The sequence below is a fragment of the Chaetodon auriga genome, chromosome 9 (genome assembly GCF_051107435.1).
Source record: "Chaetodon auriga isolate fChaAug3 chromosome 9, fChaAug3.hap1, whole genome shotgun sequence".
Classification (NCBI taxonomy): Eukaryota; Metazoa; Chordata; class Actinopteri; order Chaetodontiformes; family Chaetodontidae; genus Chaetodon; species Chaetodon auriga.
In genome coordinates this window covers 11892193-11909669 of record NC_135082.1, presented here as the reverse complement: position 1 = coordinate 11909669, position 17477 = coordinate 11892193, and the positions used below count along the sequence as shown (strand labels likewise).

At 42.1% G+C, this 17477-nt stretch overlaps 3 protein-coding genes across 5 annotated transcripts; 2 read left to right on the top strand and 1 right to left on the bottom strand.

The window, feature by feature from the left end:
* The first annotated feature begins 1453 nt into the window (after positions 1-1453).
* Positions 1454-5184, top strand: LOC143325665 (gap junction beta-1 protein-like). 2 transcript variants are annotated; one of them, XM_076738912.1, is made up of 2 exons: positions 1454-1555; positions 2502-5184. In XM_076738912.1, the coding sequence occupies exon 2, from the start codon at positions 2516-2518 to the stop codon at positions 3341-3343; it is 828 nt and encodes a 275-aa protein (XP_076595027.1). In that variant the 5' UTR covers positions 1454-1555; positions 2502-2515; the 3' UTR covers positions 3344-5184. The 2 variants fall into 2 exon arrangements, with proteins under 2 accessions (XP_076595027.1, XP_076595026.1); XM_076738911.1 differs by lacking the exon at positions 1454-1555 and adding an exon at positions 1654-2189.
* A 300-nt stretch (positions 5185-5484) lies between these two features.
* LOC143325664 (gap junction alpha-3 protein-like) lies at positions 5485-7944 on the top strand. Of its 2 annotated transcripts, none has more exons than XM_076738908.1 (2): positions 5485-5847; positions 6722-7944. In XM_076738908.1, the coding sequence occupies exon 2, from the start codon at positions 6746-6748 to the stop codon at positions 7829-7831; it is 1086 nt and encodes a 361-aa protein (XP_076595023.1). In that variant the 5' UTR covers positions 5485-5847; positions 6722-6745; the 3' UTR covers positions 7832-7944. The 2 variants fall into 2 exon arrangements, with proteins under 2 accessions (XP_076595023.1, XP_076595024.1); XM_076738909.1 differs by lacking the exon at positions 5485-5847 and adding an exon at positions 6514-6579.
* A 4836-nt stretch (positions 7945-12780) lies between these two features.
* On the bottom strand, positions 12781-15948 carry vma21 (vacuolar ATPase assembly factor VMA21). Its single transcript, XM_076738913.1, has 3 exons — positions 15772-15948; positions 15348-15457; positions 12781-13814 (listed from the first exon to the last, which is right to left on the bottom strand). The coding sequence occupies exons 1-3, from the start codon at positions 15831-15833 to the stop codon at positions 13675-13677; spliced, it is 312 nt and encodes a 103-aa protein (XP_076595028.1). The 5' UTR covers positions 15834-15948; the 3' UTR covers positions 12781-13674.
* Between the last annotated feature and the right edge of the window lie 1529 nt (positions 15949-17477).

The window sequence follows — 17477 nt, the reverse complement described above, 5'->3', positions numbered from 1 at the left end:
CTGATAGTGCATGACAAATGACCACATTGTGTTTGCACTTGCATTCACTTTGTTGTTACTGTAAATTATTGTTTGTACTGTTACAGGGAGGAGTTTGACCAGAACAAACTGAAATATCAGTCGAGAACGATAAAAGGAATTAGAAAGATGTGATAAGCATGTGGATTGAGTTTTAGTCCTCATTGTTTGATAGTTTCTGTCTTACAGAGCATCAATTCCACACTGGTGTGGGAAAAAAAAGTGCTACCACTAAAATACTGTTAATGACAAAGCCATGTTGCATGTTTATATGTATAAAATTGTAGAAATTACTTCCTTTGTTTCCCTTTGTAAAGTTTTAAGGTGAGTTTTTTTGTTGTTTTTTTTTGTACTGACATAGGTTGCAGTTTTATGGTACAAGCAGTATAAAAACCTGGCATGTTGTAATATAGTGGTGTGGATATATCATATAGATACTGCACTGACACGATCATTGTGTCAGAATAGGATGCACTGCACATATATCCATTTAGCTTCCAGAGTCCTCTTCCTCTCTGGTCTCCGTGCTGCAGTAGAGGTCACCTGAGGCCGAATTTATGCTCTGACGTGATTGGAGTGGTTTGCCCTTGGAATTTGAACAGGTGAGATGTGAGTGAGACTAACTGGTAATTAGGGTGTGGCATTTTGAAGGCCAGTGTTTTCCAGGTGCTAAATGATGCCAATTGTGATTTGACTTTCGCAAAAGTGCGATTTCGTGTTTGAGTGAGGACAATGGCGTTGTGCTTAGAGTTCAGAAGTCTGGAGCCTTGCTGATACACGAGCTTCAAGTGTCGAGAGTTGTGTGCATGTGTCCAAAAGCTGTAAATATGTCATGCACTCACAAGCGTGTTATTAAAACAATGGAAGCAAATTTTATACAAAAGTAGACTTGTAGATAATCAGTAAAAACATCAATAAGAACAGCAGCTGGCACAAAGCAGTAATCCAGTCTCATGTTCGTGACTGCGATATATTAGCCTCATTTACAGTATTAGTTTGTGACATTGTTGTGTTACAGAAATCAGCATGAACAAATGAGAGGACTGGTCCTCATTAAATCTTGTGTATAAAGTTAAAACTGACTTTCATTTTCCACGACTTTAGAGCAGCTCAAGTGTTTTCTGGATGAATCTGCAGACCTAGTGGCTGTGACTGTGCTCTCAATGACAGTGGCTCAGGTCAAAAGCTTCCTTCACTTCCCTGCCCTGCCAAGCACAATAAATAATGTGGCAGGCTGAGGCCTTTTGTGTCCACACAGATTCCTTCTTTTGCCCGGGGTAGGCGGAAATCGAGGCGTTTGATCTGAATTCTAAAGAGTCTTGTTGCAGCCCAATAAAGGCTGCCATTGTATGTAAATAGTTTATATAAGAGCATATGACTGCTACGGTGCAGGGCAGTGGCTAGTGGCGGAGGAATGATTAGCATTTTCCAAACGCATGGTGTTCTCAATCCAGCCCTTTGGCTCGCTAAAAAACACAATATTTTATTTCATTTCTTCCTGCTTTGTACACATTTTTGTGTACCACCACAGCTGAAGGTAAAAAAAACACGTTCTGTCATTTGATTCTCTCTTCTACTAACATCCAGTGCTGTGTGAGGTCAGATTTTATGGGACTGATGGCTGACATGCCCCCTTGTCTGGACTCGACAAATACTGCGTGATGATGTTTAAATAGTCATTAGCCTTCATAGCAGTGATATCTGAATAAATCAGCTTTTAAAGAGTGTGAGTGTTAGTTTTACAAGTTTTATTTGGCCAATCTGCTCAAGTCTGCAGCCTTTGTTATGAACAATAGAGGTCTCTCAGTCGTCTTAAAAAAATCTCATAATGAGATGGATGTCTTGCTGGTTCCTTGGAGAAATGTACTGGCAGTCTGTCAGTCTGTCAGCAACTGGGCTGTAGGTCAGTTTGGGAGTACACTATTAATACAGGGCGAGCCAATCACGTGGTTCAGTAAATGTTTCGCAATTGGCTTCGTCCTGTTGCGTCTTGTGACGGTGCGCGGTGGTAGGCCATCACCCCAGCTTTTATACGGCCAACGGGCGACTTGGCAATTCTTTTCTGTTGTTCCTTGCTCTGCCAAATCCAGCTTGATGCTCAGGCCACACATCAAGATGGTCATCTTTGGACCCGGCGCTGCTTACGCCGCTTGCACCGCTGGCTGAGCCTGGTAAACCTCTAAAAACTACTGTTACAACAGATAGACTTTTATTAAATTACTAAACTGTGGACGACAGCAATAACTATAAGCTATTTAAACTGAAAATCCATCGCTAACAATGTGAGTTTTGTTCAGTACAAAGGGCTAAATGCTGCATGTTTCAAGAAAATTGGTTATTCTATTGTTTGAGAGGCGTTTTGACACCTTAGCTTTGTATTGTTACACATTAAAAATTTAGTTACAACAGTTGACATCAAGCTAGAAATGTAGCTTAGCATATTCCCATGTAACCTTGACTGAAAATGTAATGGCTTTTTGCAGACCTGGAGTCGAAAATGAATTGGGGCACCTTTTATGCCGTGATCAGCGGCGTAAACAGGCACTCAACAGGCATCGGACGCGTCTGGCTGTCCGTCATCTTCATCTTCCGTATCCTGGTCCTGGTGGTTGCCGCTGAGAGCGTTTGGGGAGATGAGAAGTCCGGCTTCACCTGCAACACCCAGCAGCCCGGCTGCAACAGCGTCTGCTACGACCAGTTCTTCCCCATCTCGCACATCCGCCTGTGGGCGCTCCAGCTCATCCTGGTCTCTACCCCCGCCCTGCTGGTGGCCATGCATGTGGCCCACCGACGCCACATCGACAAGAAGATCCTGAAGAGGGCCGGCCGCGGCAGCCCCAAGGAGCTGGAACATATCAAGAACCAGAAGTTTCAGATCACCGGAGCTCTGTGGTGGACTTACATGATCAGTATCATCTTCAGAATCATCTTCGAGGTGGCTTTTCTTTACATCTTCTACTTGATCTATCCTGACTTTAAGATGGTGCGTTTGGTGAAGTGTGACTCGTACCCATGCCCCAACACGGTGGACTGTTTCGTGTCCAGACCGACAGAAAAGACCATTTTCACTGTGTTCATGCTGGCAGTGTCTGGGGTGTGTGTGCTGCTTAACCTGGCTGAGGTTTTGTTCCTCATAGGCAGGGCCTGCAAACGGTGCTTACGGGGCTCTGAGGAAGAGTCCAAAGTAGCTTGGATAAGTCAAAGATTGTCTTCTTATAGGCAAAATGAAATCAATCAGCTGATAGCAGACCATTCTCTCAAGGGTAAGTTCACTGTGACCAAAAAGAGCCCAGGTGAGAAAGGTGAGAGGTGTTCTGCTTTCTGAGGCTCTCCTGTTCCCTTTAAACTAATCTACAGTAATCACACATGGAGCACATTGCTCTGCATTAATGTCACAAGGCTCCATATTTGATCATTGTCAGCATACACATTCAGACCATTTATTTATACATCGTGCAGTCATTCGCTTATCGATTCATCTGTTTTTTTCTTGACCGGTTTTACTGACCCTAGCTGCTGTCGGAACTCGTCTAAACTACTTGGAGCCAGTCGTGAAGGTTAAAGGGCCATACCATTTGTGTTTTTGCATGTTTTTGCTTATTTTCCATTAATTAGGCATAGCTGATACTGGCTCTGATTCATTTGTTGGGTTTTAATTTGTTTAAGAAACAACACACAAAGTTTCTTGAGCTTCAGAAACTATGCCTTCATTCATTTTTGTCAAACTGTTGCTCTGATACAGTTCAAATTCTGGGTTTTTTGAAACATGTAGCAGGTTTGTGCACCTGTTAGAAACCATCAATAGCTGCTACATAGTCGTATAACACTGATTCCAAAACAGCTGGGACGCTGTGGAAAACAAAACGAAAAGTGATCGTTTACTCATCATATACTCAATTGAAAACAGCACAAAGACAATATATTTAATGTTTTATCTCATCAACTTCATTCATTGGTTCATGGGTCATCATCATAGTATCATGATTGGTATGAAAGGGGCATCCTGGTAGCTGTCCGGAGAGCATGGAAACTTTACAAACTAAAAAACTGTAAGCCTTGTCGTTCACTCAGTGGTAACATAAAGTGTATATGATTTCTGGTAACTTAGCCAAAATGTGCAAAAGCAGCGGTATGGTCCTTTAAGGAAGCAAAGCTTACCATAGAGGTTAAAATGCTGGATAGAAAGGGAACTTTTTATTTACATCTTGTTCATATGTACCATATTTAGTGAAAGCTGGGTGATGGCAGAGTGGAGCGTTGTGTGAGTCAAAGCCATTAAATGTCAATAACAGCCCTTTAAGCCAGTAATGGAACGCTTCGAATTTATTAGACAGTTTCACTTTTTAGATGTTGCTAAACTTTGTGCAGACGGCTGTAAGTATTATGTACCTTGGCACACCGCTGTGGAAAGAGTTGGTGCTAGAAAACCAAAGAAAGGTTTAAAATAAGGTCCAGATATGGACAACTGTCACTGGATATTATTCTTCCACAAGTGACTGAGAAATAACATTTGACAGCATTTTCCACAGACACATCTTCACTACTGTAAACTTCCATTAAGAGCACATGTTATCTCGACAGAGTGCTGAGAGTGCTGCACACACACCGAACGCATTCCCACGACTGCAGCATTTCAGTAAAGACAACAGATGAAAAGGCAAAATTACAATAATTCACTCTAACTCCTCTACTCCTTTGTCTGCCGGGTGACTTTTAGAATATTGCAGTACTGTACATACACATGTCTTTGGATTTGTATATCTTTGAATTCAATTGTGAATCCCGTCTACTGACTTCATGGTGTTTTTCTGTTTGTTCCAGAAAAATGTTTGAGGTTGACCCACTTTTTAACAGAGACCCTCCACTGTGTGACAGCGTTGCATTTGCTTTCCTTAATATTACCCTGTATCGTACATTATTCAGTATCTCTCTGTGGTCCTGAATATGTAATGTCTCATACGCTGGTATCTGTTCATACAGCTGTTCTATTATAAAGTTTCACAGTGTTGTGCATACAAAAACCCTGGTGTCGACATTTATGCCTAAATGTACATATATATCACTTTACATCCAGGTAAACAATCCAGTTAATACTGTATATAATATGGGTTGATACTATATGTGTACATTATGTAATATAAAGAAATAAACTGCCTGATAATTTGACATCAATTGAAGTTATTTAGTGAACGTACAAGTTGTTCGTTCCACTGGGTTTCTTTCCAAAAGGTGTGTTAAATAAGAGGACAGCAGCTTCGCTAATAAGATAAATACTGTTTACTGTCACTGTCATTTGTAACTTGAGGATGCAAATGGCTACTCATCTCCAAATCATGCCCCCCATGATAGGAGAGACCCTCGTGCTATGTTTAGATCCCACAGGCACTTGTGGCCAGACAGACTTAGCAGACGACATCATTGGCCAGCTGCCGTGTCACTCACCGTAACAAGAGAGTAGAGGGGCCTTTAATAGTTTACATTATAGAGTGTACCCTGTGCCAAATTTAACCACGGGGGGAGGGGGGTTTGAGGGAGGACACGGTTGAGAGTGTGTCCAGCAGGTTACGTGTGGTGGTCAGTGGAAGACCCCGGGGCCTGGATCCTGATTCCTGCCTGAGCTGTGTTCGAGAGCAGCAGACGGAGCCCGTGGGTTTGTCGGTGTGGAACGGAGGTTGTGGCGAGCAGAAGTCCACTTTTCCTGTCCATTCAAGGGCATTGCTGGGGGCCTGGAGATCAGCTTTCCACTGAGGCCTGTCAGCAAGGCAGGCGGCCTCATGGACCCTCGAAGACGTGCAGGGCTTCACCGCAGGGGATGGATAAGATGACAAGGTGGGTTTTTCCAGCAGATGCGACTTCCCTGATTATTTATGTATTTAAACATTTGTGGATTGATGTACTCTCAGGACTTACACTTCTAACTTGATTTGGGTGCACACTGCGGCTAAAGGCTGCTGCTTGTTTAAAGACTATCTGTGGGAAAACTGCAAGGAGGTGCAGGTGTCCAGGCTTGAGAAAACACTTAGTTTTTGACAAAAATGCTCCTCATATTATTATCTTTTGTCAAATGGGATTACATGGTCTGACTTTAATATGGAAAGCCTTGTTTTGTTCAGATTGCAGCCCAGCCTGCAGCTGTTAAAACACCAGATCAATGTGGCTCCCTTAACATCATTTCAGCAGTTATCAGAATTCATTCTCCCTGTTACTGTAAACCACATCTGTTCCATATAGAACATATTTCTAATGGTGTGTTACAGGAGCTGACAGCACTGACATTACACAACTATTCTAATTCGCACTTCCTGGCATTTGATTTCACCTTGTGGAGATCATGTTGCCGTGACTCGCGCCATGAAGGCCAGCAGCCGCACAGTCATGACTGGAACCTGCCTTCCGTCCTGTCCACACTTGCCAAATATATACCCTCCTAAAGTAAATATAATCCGGTCTGAGTCCACGTGGAAAAGGCCACTACCTGCTCGGCAGCAGTGCCCCTGTTGTACACTCAGTTGGCAGCTTTGCTCCCTAGACACTCATTTGGCCTGAGCTCTGCTGAACTTGGTAAGATTTCAGAGAGTTTATCATCTTCGGGAACTCTGAAGCTTACTTTAATCTCTAGATTTGTTTTATTTGAATTGTATTTTCTTTGTAGGCAAGTCTGATCAAATTGAGAAAGTGTTTTTGACTGTTTCTGCACCTTCAGTCCCAGATCTGAGCTCACACAGCCATGGGGGACTGGAACCTGCTGGGAAAGCTTCTGGAAAAAGCCCAGGAGCACTCCACTGTGGTGGGAAAGGTGTGGCTCACCGTCCTGTTCATCTTCCGCATCCTGATCCTGAGCGCCGCCACAGAGAAGGTGTGGGGCGACGAGCAGTCGGGCTTCACCTGCGACACCAAGCAGCCCGGTTGCGAGAACGTCTGCTATGACATCACTTTCCCCATCTCCCACGTCCGCTTTTGGGTGCTGCAGATCATCTTTGTGTCCACGCCTACGTTGATCTACCTGGGACACATCCTCCACCTGGTGCGGATGGAGGAAAAGCAGAAAGACAAGTCGAGGGAGACTGCACATCATTCAGACAAGCAGGCCCTCATTGCGGATGCTAAGCACAAAAAGGCTCTTATGAGGGACAATAAGGGCCGAGTGCGCCTGCAGGGGGAGCTCTTGCGCACGTATGTCTTCAATGTGGTCTTTAAAACCCTGTTTGAGGTGGGCTTCATTGTGGCTCAGTACCTTTTGTACGGCTTTGAGCTGAAGCCCATGTACACGTGCGACAGACCGCCCTGCCCCAACGTGGTAAACTGCTACATATCCCGCCCCACGGAGAAAACCATCTTCATCATCTTCATGCTTGGAGTGGCCAGCGTGTCTCTGTTCCTGAACCTCGTAGAGATCTACCACCTGGGCTTCACCAAGTGCCGCCAGGGCCTCACCTTCAGGAGAGGTGAGCAGTCATTGCAGGGTATCCAAAAGGAGCCCAGCGAGGCCTCGGTGCCCTTCGCCCCAAGTTACGACGACTACTTCCACGGGCACCACCAAGTCCAGCCGGCCTACCCGCCCGTACCCAGCTACAACCTCTCCCCCCTGTCTGACGGCACAGACTCGTCCTTCCACCCCTATCACAGCAAGGCGGCCTACAAACAGAATAAGGACAACTTGGCGGTGGAGAGGAGCAGCAGCATGCCAGAGGAATGTGACCTGAAAGGAAAGAAGGGAGCAGGATCGGCTCCCGGGTCACCTACGCAGGCCAGGCCCGGCCGCAGCGCCAAACACAGCAACAACAAGACTAGAATAGACGATCTGAAGATATGAGGAGGTTTATGTTGCTCTGAGGGGTCTTAAATTGCAGTGAGGGGATCGTATGTTGTTTGGAAGCTTTCATACATGATGAACTGACCCCCCCTCTTTAAGATGGGTTTGACTCATTCCAGCTAAGAATATGTGACTGTGACATGCACAGGGCACATGGAGACGATGTAAGGTAATGTGTAATAATCACATTGCTAATGAACGTAGAACTCTCCAAGGTGCCCGTAGCTGTATTTCTTTTAAAAAACCGAAGTGGATTTCACATTAGACTGTAGCTTTAGTGGTATATGGAACACCATATTTTCAGCCAGTGTTGATGAGTATTGGTTTGTTTTTTAATTGATGTGTGTATGGTATGAACCTTTCCACCGTTCACTATTGTCACAGAGAATCTAACAACATCAGCAAAGTACTGTCTGCTCAGGTTGTGCATTCAGAGTCATGAATGGGAATAGACTCAAAAAATGCAGCTCTGTGTATAAAGTTGCTCAGAAACTTGTTCCGCACCGGCCTGACCTCGTTTGAGGGAATCAGATAGGGCGAATAGTTAAATTTAAACTTCCTTTAACTGTTTTGAGGTCACCATCCAGCATAGTTCACTTGCTTAGACTTGAAGTGAAAAGTTGTGCAATACCTGACAACTCATTGGACTCTGGGAATACTGTACGTGATTCCAGGACGCGCCTCAAAAGAAATTGCACTGGTCTCAGGAGTTCCCACATTTGTATTCTCTTTTTTTATCGTGACAGCCAGCAAGTACATAATCATAAGCACATTGTTTTGTTTATATCTGTTTATATCTGTGTTTGTGTCGTTTGTTTTCTGTAAAGCACTTGGTGACAACCATATTTGTAAAACTTGCTTGAAATAAATGTGTCTTAAATTTGCAAAGTTAGGCAGTGCATCTATAATCTCAAGCCTTTATCAGGAAAAAGGGGGAACCATTTCAGCGGAACACACGCTGCAGCTGTTCCTGAAACAAATAAAACCAGATCGACCGCGGAGGAGGAATGATATTACTGCTGATACTCAGTTTCTATGCACAGTAGCTCTAACATACAGCGTAGCCCTGCCACCAACAGAAACACTTCTGAATCTCTGAAATCAGAATTTGGTGTAGCTTGAGTCATTTGGATCTACACGCAAACATTTCAACCTGTTAAAATGGGACATGCTTGAGCGGGAACAAACATGTCATGTGTAAAGACTTTGCTGTCTGCATATCCAACTCACGCACATCTTACACTCATCTGTGCCAGGAAAGCACAGCACACAGGCAGCCCTGGTATGGAAACCTTGACATTAAAGACACAGAATGTTCATGGTGAGAAAGCTCTCTTCATACCTTCAGACTGGAACGTTCAGGATTTCCTGTCAGTGCCTCGTGTGTCAAGGGACGAACAACGAGACGTTTTAACTTCAGTGTGTTAAAAACAAAAGAGCGCAATCTCTGAATCTGTAGTTTGCTGATGTGTTTAGACATGATTGAGTGCAGTCTGGGCGTACTATCCTTTCCTTCGGTGTGGTGCCAGAACCAATATGTTTCAGATCTCCCACACGAAACAGTCAGGAGTGTTATTGGTAATGTACAGCTCCATAAATCAGTAAGTGAACCAGAATAGTGTCTGATTCTGAAACATGTCACATCTACTTTTACAAATGAATATAAAACACAGAGGTTAGTGAAAGATATTTTCAGACATGCATCATCTTAAAACACAATAAAGTGATCAACTCTGAGAAAAGGCTTATACGTGTTTTTGAAATGTTGACAGATGTATAGATATGAGTTATGACTGTAAGTGGAAATCCAGCACTTTGAAATGAAATCCTTTTAGTGCGAGGCCAACATGTCAAATTGTACTTGCATCAGAGTGTTGGAGCATTATAGAAGATCCAGTGTAGCACATTTTTGGAGATATAGAGCATGCGTCAACGACAAAACCAAAAAACATCTATTATATGAGCATTAATATCAGACTAGCACACCAGAGAGAGCATTGTCATCTGAAGCTTTAGTTTGACTGTATCACGCTATGAAACTGTGTTTTGTTAACATCAGATGACACGGAGTGTTTTGTGTTGTATAAAACCGCCGTGACTTTGATCAGGGTGGCTTTGGTAATACTCTGCAAGTGAAATTAATAGCAGCATGATGATCTATGACACTCCCGACTATACAACATTAAATATTATGTTTCGCTTTTTTAAAAACAGCAAGGCTCTTGCCAGAGTTAGCAATATTTTCTTTGGATCATCCTCTCGATGAAGAGAAAACTTGCAACACTCTGCCCACAATATACAGTAAAGTAAAACAACTGTAATGATAAGAACTGTTTTGCCATTAATAGATAAGTGTACCCTATTTTTTTTGGCATTTGTGCTTTATGTTGGATGGTGAAAGGCAGCACAGGCTGAAGTTGAATCTGTGATAAGGATTCAGCCGGGGAGTTACCGGGGAGCCCCAGACCTTAATATCTCAATGAAATAAAAATGTTCACATGGCCTCCAAATCATGGAATCAGCAACCTGGCAAAAAAAGATAAAAAAAAAAACTAAAAAAATTGATGCCAGTACAAAAATGATCTTTTTGTCCTGGCCTTCTATTTATTTCTGAGGAGCTTTCACTGTCCCCTTATATCACATGTTTACATTTTGGAACACATTTTGCTGTAGTGAATGTGGCAGTTTTCTGCAGGATAGTGAAAAATGAAATGCTCTCTGCAGAGATAATGTTCAATCACTAAAGACACTCTCTCCCAAAACTGGACTACCTTCACTCGAGTGGAAAACACACACGCACGTAACCCTCCTGTTATTGAACCCCCACCGAACAATATTTGTATAGTCCCTAAAACCTGGGAAGGTGAAATTGCAACAAGTGTTTTCCACTGAGTCATGGTAGCTTACCTGACTCATCAGAGATGAGCTGCTGTTGTGTGAATCCTCAAACACGAAGGAGAGCCATGAGCAAATGTAAACGTGCTCTGAAGGAACAGCCTTCCAGTTACCTTTCAGTTCAATGGAAAAACTCTAAAGGCATAATCCTACATATAAACACCCATGAATAATAATATATATAAAATCTGCATGATAATTGAATACTGTATTTTTATGCCTTTATTTGCTATGAGACATATTTTATGTGTTTGGGATAAATATGTAAAAGATAAAATCAAATAATAACACCCCAGTGTTGCTGTTTCCTCTGTGCTAAAGCCTGTAATTATCTTCTCAAAAGAGCCTCGGCAGTTTCATGGGAAATAACAACACAAACACAACACAGCGCTGCCTTGGTTATGTTTAATAGTGGATATAATTTTATGTGTCCAGATGAGTTATTCCATCACTTTATTCTGTTTGCTCCCTGTGGTGCCTTCATATTATTGCCCAGCAGCTGTAGCACAGCACTCTACTGCCCTCTCCCTTCACTCCTACCTCAACGCTGACGAGCTGCTCGTCTGAGGGTTGCGTCTGCTGGGCATGCCATCTGCTGGTCAAAGGAAATCCACATCACAGAGATGTTTTGTAATGCCATTTCTGTTTTAATTTACGTCTTGCTGGTAAATAACAATTGAGGCTTTATTATGATGTAGTCCTATATATCTGTTGAATCAGGACAAATGCACAAAGAGTCCAATTGTGGACTGTATCTCAGGAGATGCACAGAATAAAATCAAGGAGTTTTGTCGTGTTTATTTAATCCCTGACTCAGTGAAGTGTTCTGTGCTCTCTGGCCTGTTTTTCATCGCACTGACACTATGCGCCCAACCTGCTAATGTGTGATAAATGACAAAGAGCCCGAAGCAAAGTCTGCCCTTGCACCAACTTTGCGTTGCCGCAAGGGTAAGCTTATGAAATATCAGCCAAAAGGAAAACAAGGCTTCTGATGTTTGCTGACTGAATCAGTCTGATTGCTTGCAGGCCTGTCACCTCGTCACCAACACCAGCCTTGTTAAACCCAACAAAGAGTGCACAGCTCCAACGCCAAACTGCACAGAATACAATGTGGGTGCCACTGAAAAGAAAGACTCACACAGCACAGAGGAAAATGAGTGGAAATCAGCTGCTGACATGGTTTCTCAGGCAGAAAACATCATTATGGCTTGGCGTCTGTCAGTTCTCGTGCCGGCTACCATGCTGTGTGGTCTGTGGGTACAGGCTGACCGTCTGCTGCCACCATGTGACAGCTGAAACACTGTGCAGACCTCAGTGAGGTATCCTGTTGTCTTGAGAGAAAGCTTGCCTTATGGCCACAAGACAGTTTGTTTTCATGAATATCTCTTATCAGGCTTAGCCAAAATCAAGGTAATCAATTGAGATAGTCATCAAATATCTCAATGCCTTTCGGTGCATCCTGCCTTGAAAGAGGCTTCTGACTGTGATAGCTAAAATTTGCCTGGAGGATTAACAACATCACAAATCTATAGCACAGAGAGCCACACAAAGACTGAACTCACTCACAGTTTATCAATGGAAGCTTTGACTTAGCATAAATAAAACTAAGCTGACCTTCTGCATAAACAAAGTCTCTCCATAAATAAATGCACACGCTCGCATGCATCTACGTGCACGCGTTCGTTTGCTGTGGCTCACACAGCAGATGGTAGAAGTCATGGTCTCTTGCGTGATACAGCTTGTTTATCACATGCCCAGGTCTCTTTTTTTTTTTTTTTTTGGTTTTAAAAAAGCATCTTCTCAAAGATTAAAACTCCTCTTTCATTAAGCTAGTTATATAATTTTCACACAAACTAATGACTGCTACTTATTACAAATATTACAACACCAAACCAAAGATCACAACATCTGAGTGTGTCTTTGCTGTCTTCCTTGTACGGAATATTAACAGTATCAAATTGTGCAAAGGTTTTTCCATGCACCATCTGATATGCCCACAATCTTACACAAAATACCACAAAGTCTTTGAAAAGATGTGAAGCAGCTTAAGAAAATGACAATTTTTCAAGTTTATTTGAGCAAGTCAACATTCTCATCTGCATCACACTGACTCCACACACGTCTACATCCTCAAATCACCAAACTTCTTCGATACAAAACATTCCTTTAACTACAATGTGATCTTACATTAATTTCCTGATCCAAAGCTCCAAAATATCATCGAAGTACAGTTCACCAACACTTTAAAACAGAAAGACAAACACATGTTTACACGGGCGATTATTTTAGGGACGTCATAAAGACTTTGATCCAAAATACAGCATGAAAGTGAAGCACATCAGGGGTTTACACGGAAGTTAAGAGGCCTATTTAAATGAATGCAGAAAAGGAGGGAAATCTGAGGACAGAATGATCAATTCAGTAGCACAGACTCGAACAAAAATGGGTGTAAAGCATTTTGGAATCAAATCCTTTGTACAAACACATTACAAGTACATACAGCGGATGTGTGGATGTGTGCGTGCGTGCGTGCGAGTGAGCGCATTCAGCATCCAAAACTCAAGATGTTTTCCTACATGACAAACTCTTTACTGTGAAGGGACTTAGAGCATTTTGCCAAATGGCAGCTTATAATAAAGCCTCTTAAAAATAGGGGCCGTCCTCTGTCAACAAAAGTAACAATTTCAGAGAACAAAAAGTCAAAAAGTGGGCCTGCTGAGGCTGGTGAAAAAAAAACACACCCAACAGCCTCCACTCCCCCATGCCAGAGAATAATAGATCAGTTTCCTGCTTCAACCTCGGGTTAAAGCCTAAGCGCAAACCAGATCCCCTAACAGTCTGGTTGGTAGATGGTGCTGTTTTAGTGCCGGAGCCCATGGTTGGGGGGGCTGTGAATCCATGCCTGTCTGACCACCTCCTGCGGTCTTACGAGCTGATAAGGACACGCATTAATCATCTTTGCCCTTCCCTTTAGGCGTGCCTTCGTTCCAGGCTACGTAAACAAACAAAGCCAAAACCACATGCACGGCAAGCACTGCAACAATGGCTGCATAGAAGTAGCTGTCAGAGCTCGACATCTTCATGGAACCTGGGGAAAGAAGGAAGAAGAAGAAGAAGAAGAAGAGAAGAGTTCATGGTGATGACAAGCAGCTGCATTAGTGCCAAAAGTTCAGGGATGTCTTGATCATTTGTAATGTGAAACTTATTGAAGATGCCTACAACGTTCATGTACTTCCAATTTAAAATTTGTTTCATGAATGCCCATTACAAAAATACCAGCATGGATGGGGGATCTTGAAATGATAAAAAATTTGTTTAACATCAGAGTTTTAAATACCATTCATAATGTGCTTCCTAAGGCCTGGTTCAGACTACATGAGACAATTGTCACCGTTTTAGATTTAACGTTCACACTGCCAGATACTGGCCAGACTACACATATGATCCCTGTGATCGATCACGGCACGTCTAATTTCACGATCACACACGAAATCAGATGTCAACGGGGAGGTGGGTGAAGCATTGTGTGTGATGCTGGTGGTCTTGTGTACCAAAAAGAAAAAAGAAAGAAAAGAAAAAAGAAGATGGCTGTAGCTGCGCTATAACATTAAAAGCAAAAGGTGTAAACTTCGGCTCATTCGGTCATTATTTATACATCTACTGGTAAGCATCCAGATAACAATTAGAGTTTCACGTATAGTAATTTTATCTCCAGAGTCATTTATTCCACATGGAGCAGGTTCGGCTGTGTTGGCCGCATAAAACAGGCTACTTTAATGTTTGATCTGGACTTAGTAATGATGAGCATATTCTTGCAGTTAGGATGTTGTGACAGCACAGCAACTAGTCGCTGGGCTGCTGAAGCACTTCTGCTAATTCTCGCCAATATTTTTTTTTTTAACTCATTTTTGAGTCATCCTCCCTCGCGGAAAATTTCCACAGCTCAACAAACGCTTCCTCTCTTTCGCTGTCCCACCTAACGGCAGCAACCTGAACATCCCTCCTCCTGCTTGCCCTCATGACCTGACTATACCCCGGAGAGAGCACCTGATTGGTCAACGCTCAGGAACATGTCGTGGGAGATGTCAAGCTAGACTAGTCAAGACCAAAAAATTCTGAAATGCTAGACTTTGCATTGGGCAGTTGTGCGGTGCGTAATTTGTCGGCTATGACAAAATCAAGCTAAAATCACATAGTATGACCCAGACCTAACCCTTATCAATATCATTGGTTGTATTAGGGCCAAATTCTAAACCAATGAGCAGACTGCTGAAAGTCAGACTTGGATTTGCAGAATGTTCAGTACCTGTATCACTACACATATCAATATCGCAAAACATAATTATTAATACTATGAGAGATGTTTTTCCCTGATTCACCTAAATAATTTTTAAAAATATTAAAAATAGTTACTAAAAGAAGTTAATAATTGTTGATATAAATGTTTGATCCATTCTGTGTATAAATGCCTTGAGACAATTTGCATCTCTCCATCCAACTTCTTATATTTTTGGCAGTGTGCATTTTTAGAATTTGCTGATGTTTGTTGATATATTTGCACTTTTTCTTACTTTGTACCACTGTCCAGCCAACACACACAAGGAAGTGTTACAAAACTTACCCTCAAATATGTACGCTTTTGATGCGAAGTAGAGTCCAATGGGCAGCGTGACCATCAGGATAGTGAAGAACAGCAGTGTCTTGAGGGCTGAAACCAGGGAGCTTTCATTGCTGCAGAGGAAAAAAGTTCATGAGTCGGCAGAGAGGAAACAAGACAGCGACCTTACTGTTACGCAGCAACGGAACATGCTGACTCCTAATGTGGGGATGTCCCTTGGCAATGATGAATATAATGCTCGCGGATTACGCCATATTCAATAGAAGTCCTTTGTACACTTTGGCTCAAGCTCAGCATCGAACAGCACGGGGGGACGGGGTATTTGGGGCCAGCCACTACTGCCCAGGCATAGCAGCTAGCAGACTAAGCCAAGAGGCTAGCTAGCTAGCTAAGGTTAGCTGTTCATTTAAAATAAGTGATTATTCACCCTCTAAAATACGGCGGCGGTCCGGCGCTGGCGTCTAAAGATGCTCTGACAGATCCGTCCATTGCTGGTCTGACAGGAGGCGAGATTAAAATAGCAAAATGAAAATATAACAGGATAATGTAAGCGTTTTCCCCCGTCTGTGCTCTGTTGTCGTTGCTGCAAATCCCTTCTTCCGCATGGGGTCACGGGACCGTCACATGACGAGGTTTGACAGCGATTAGTCTCGCGAGACCAGACTTCATAGCAATAGTCAAAGTGCGCTTCGGTCCAGCGGTAATAAATGTAAGAAAAATGATGAAATATGAGCTCTGCGCTGATTTCTGTAACAAAAAAAAAAAAAAAAAAAAAAAAAAAAAGGACAAATTATCTACATTCAAGCAATGTGGATATTCTTAGAGTTTCCTGTAATATGCAGTTTATATTTTTTTCTGTCTATTTTACCCAATTTCCCCTCCCTGGTGACGTAACCAGTGGTAGAAGAAGGTTAGGTAAGAAACTTTACTGTCTACAATGTGGAAAACAATCTTTGGCTTCGTGACAATCAACATGGGTTACAATAAGAAAATAGTTAAAAATAAATAAATAAATTGTACATTCAGTCATAGGAATTCAAACACAGTTTCAATGGGTTATTACAAAAATTACAAATTGCTAAACACAGCAAACATAACACAGTCTTATCAATATTGTTGTGGTCTGTATACTCTTGGATTATTAATAATAACCCACAAATGTGTCACAAGGATTTTAATATCATAGTAGGTTGAGGTGGGGTAATTTGTACTGCTGTACAGACTGTTGAATAGCTTTATAACAATGCATCATAGGCTTGAGATGCAAAGTTTTGATCTGGAAAAACTAAAAGAAACTGAGTAAAAAGCTCAGTATTTGCCTCTAAAATATGGTGGATAGAAGTATAAAATGGTCGAGGATAGACTTAATCAAGTAAAGTAAATAAAAGTCTGACTGTAAAGGTTTTTATCCAATATAACTTCATTTGGGTGAACATTTACGAAAGCCTACATTTATGATATTTTTCCAATCATATCAGGTTTCCAAATACAGAAATGGCATTCTAGTCATCTGATGGGAACCTAAATGTCACCTTTGCTTTAAATAATAATAACATGTAGCAATTAAAATATGTCATTTGAGTGAAGTCTGTGCACGCCCACACAGATCTAATTTGGCACATAAGTGAAAAGAAGAGTGTGCAGCATCTTAAAATTACTGTTGTGCTTATTTTCCATAGATGTACTGTATGTAGACTGTATTCCAACATAACTTTATGAAACCTTTGTGTTTATTTTCCATCACATTAGACTTACATTCGTTTAATGGACTCCTCTGTACAATTAATGTGTCTGGCTCAGGACCATTAAGTCTCTTCTTTGGCCTTGAGAGATGAGAAAAATGCACTTTGAATCTTCTTGTTTGAACTATTTATTCAGAATATCTCTTCTCAGGAGCACTTCAGGGGCTTTAGACTCTTCATTGCTCCTGCTTGTCACCGCATTTCTTTCTTTTTTTTTTTCTTTTTTTTTCCTATGAATGATCTATTGTAAGGGGTAAAAATAGCCACAAACACAAGCCTGTGCTGTTCAGGAAATTAGATTTTCACTTCAGTTTTGATTCATGGTGGGTGGTATACACTCTCGAACCTGCAGAAGCCCTCTAATATACCAGCAAATGGTCAAATCAGCATC

Excerpts from the sequence above, each read along its gene's own strand:
- LOC143325665 (XM_076738912.1), top strand. The coding sequence starts at position 2,516 with ATGAATTGGGGCACCTTTTATGCCGTGATCAGCGGCGTAAACAGGCAC.
- LOC143325664 (XM_076738908.1), top strand. The coding sequence starts at position 6,746 with ATGGGGGACTGGAACCTGCTGGGAAAGCTTCTGGAAAAAGCCCAGGAG.
- vma21 (XM_076738913.1), bottom strand. The coding sequence starts at position 15,833 with ATGGACGGATCTGTCAGAGCATCTTTAGACGCCAGCGCCGGACCGCCG. Across the intron at positions 15,458-15,771 it reads CCGCCGCCGTATTTTAGAGG|CAATGAAAGCTCCCTGGTTT; the intron begins GTGAATAATCAC and ends TTTCCTCTGCAG. Across the intron at positions 13,815-15,347 it reads AAAAGCGTACATATTTGAGG|GTTCCATGAAGATGTCGAGC; the intron begins GTAAGTTTTGTA and ends TTCTTTCCCCAG.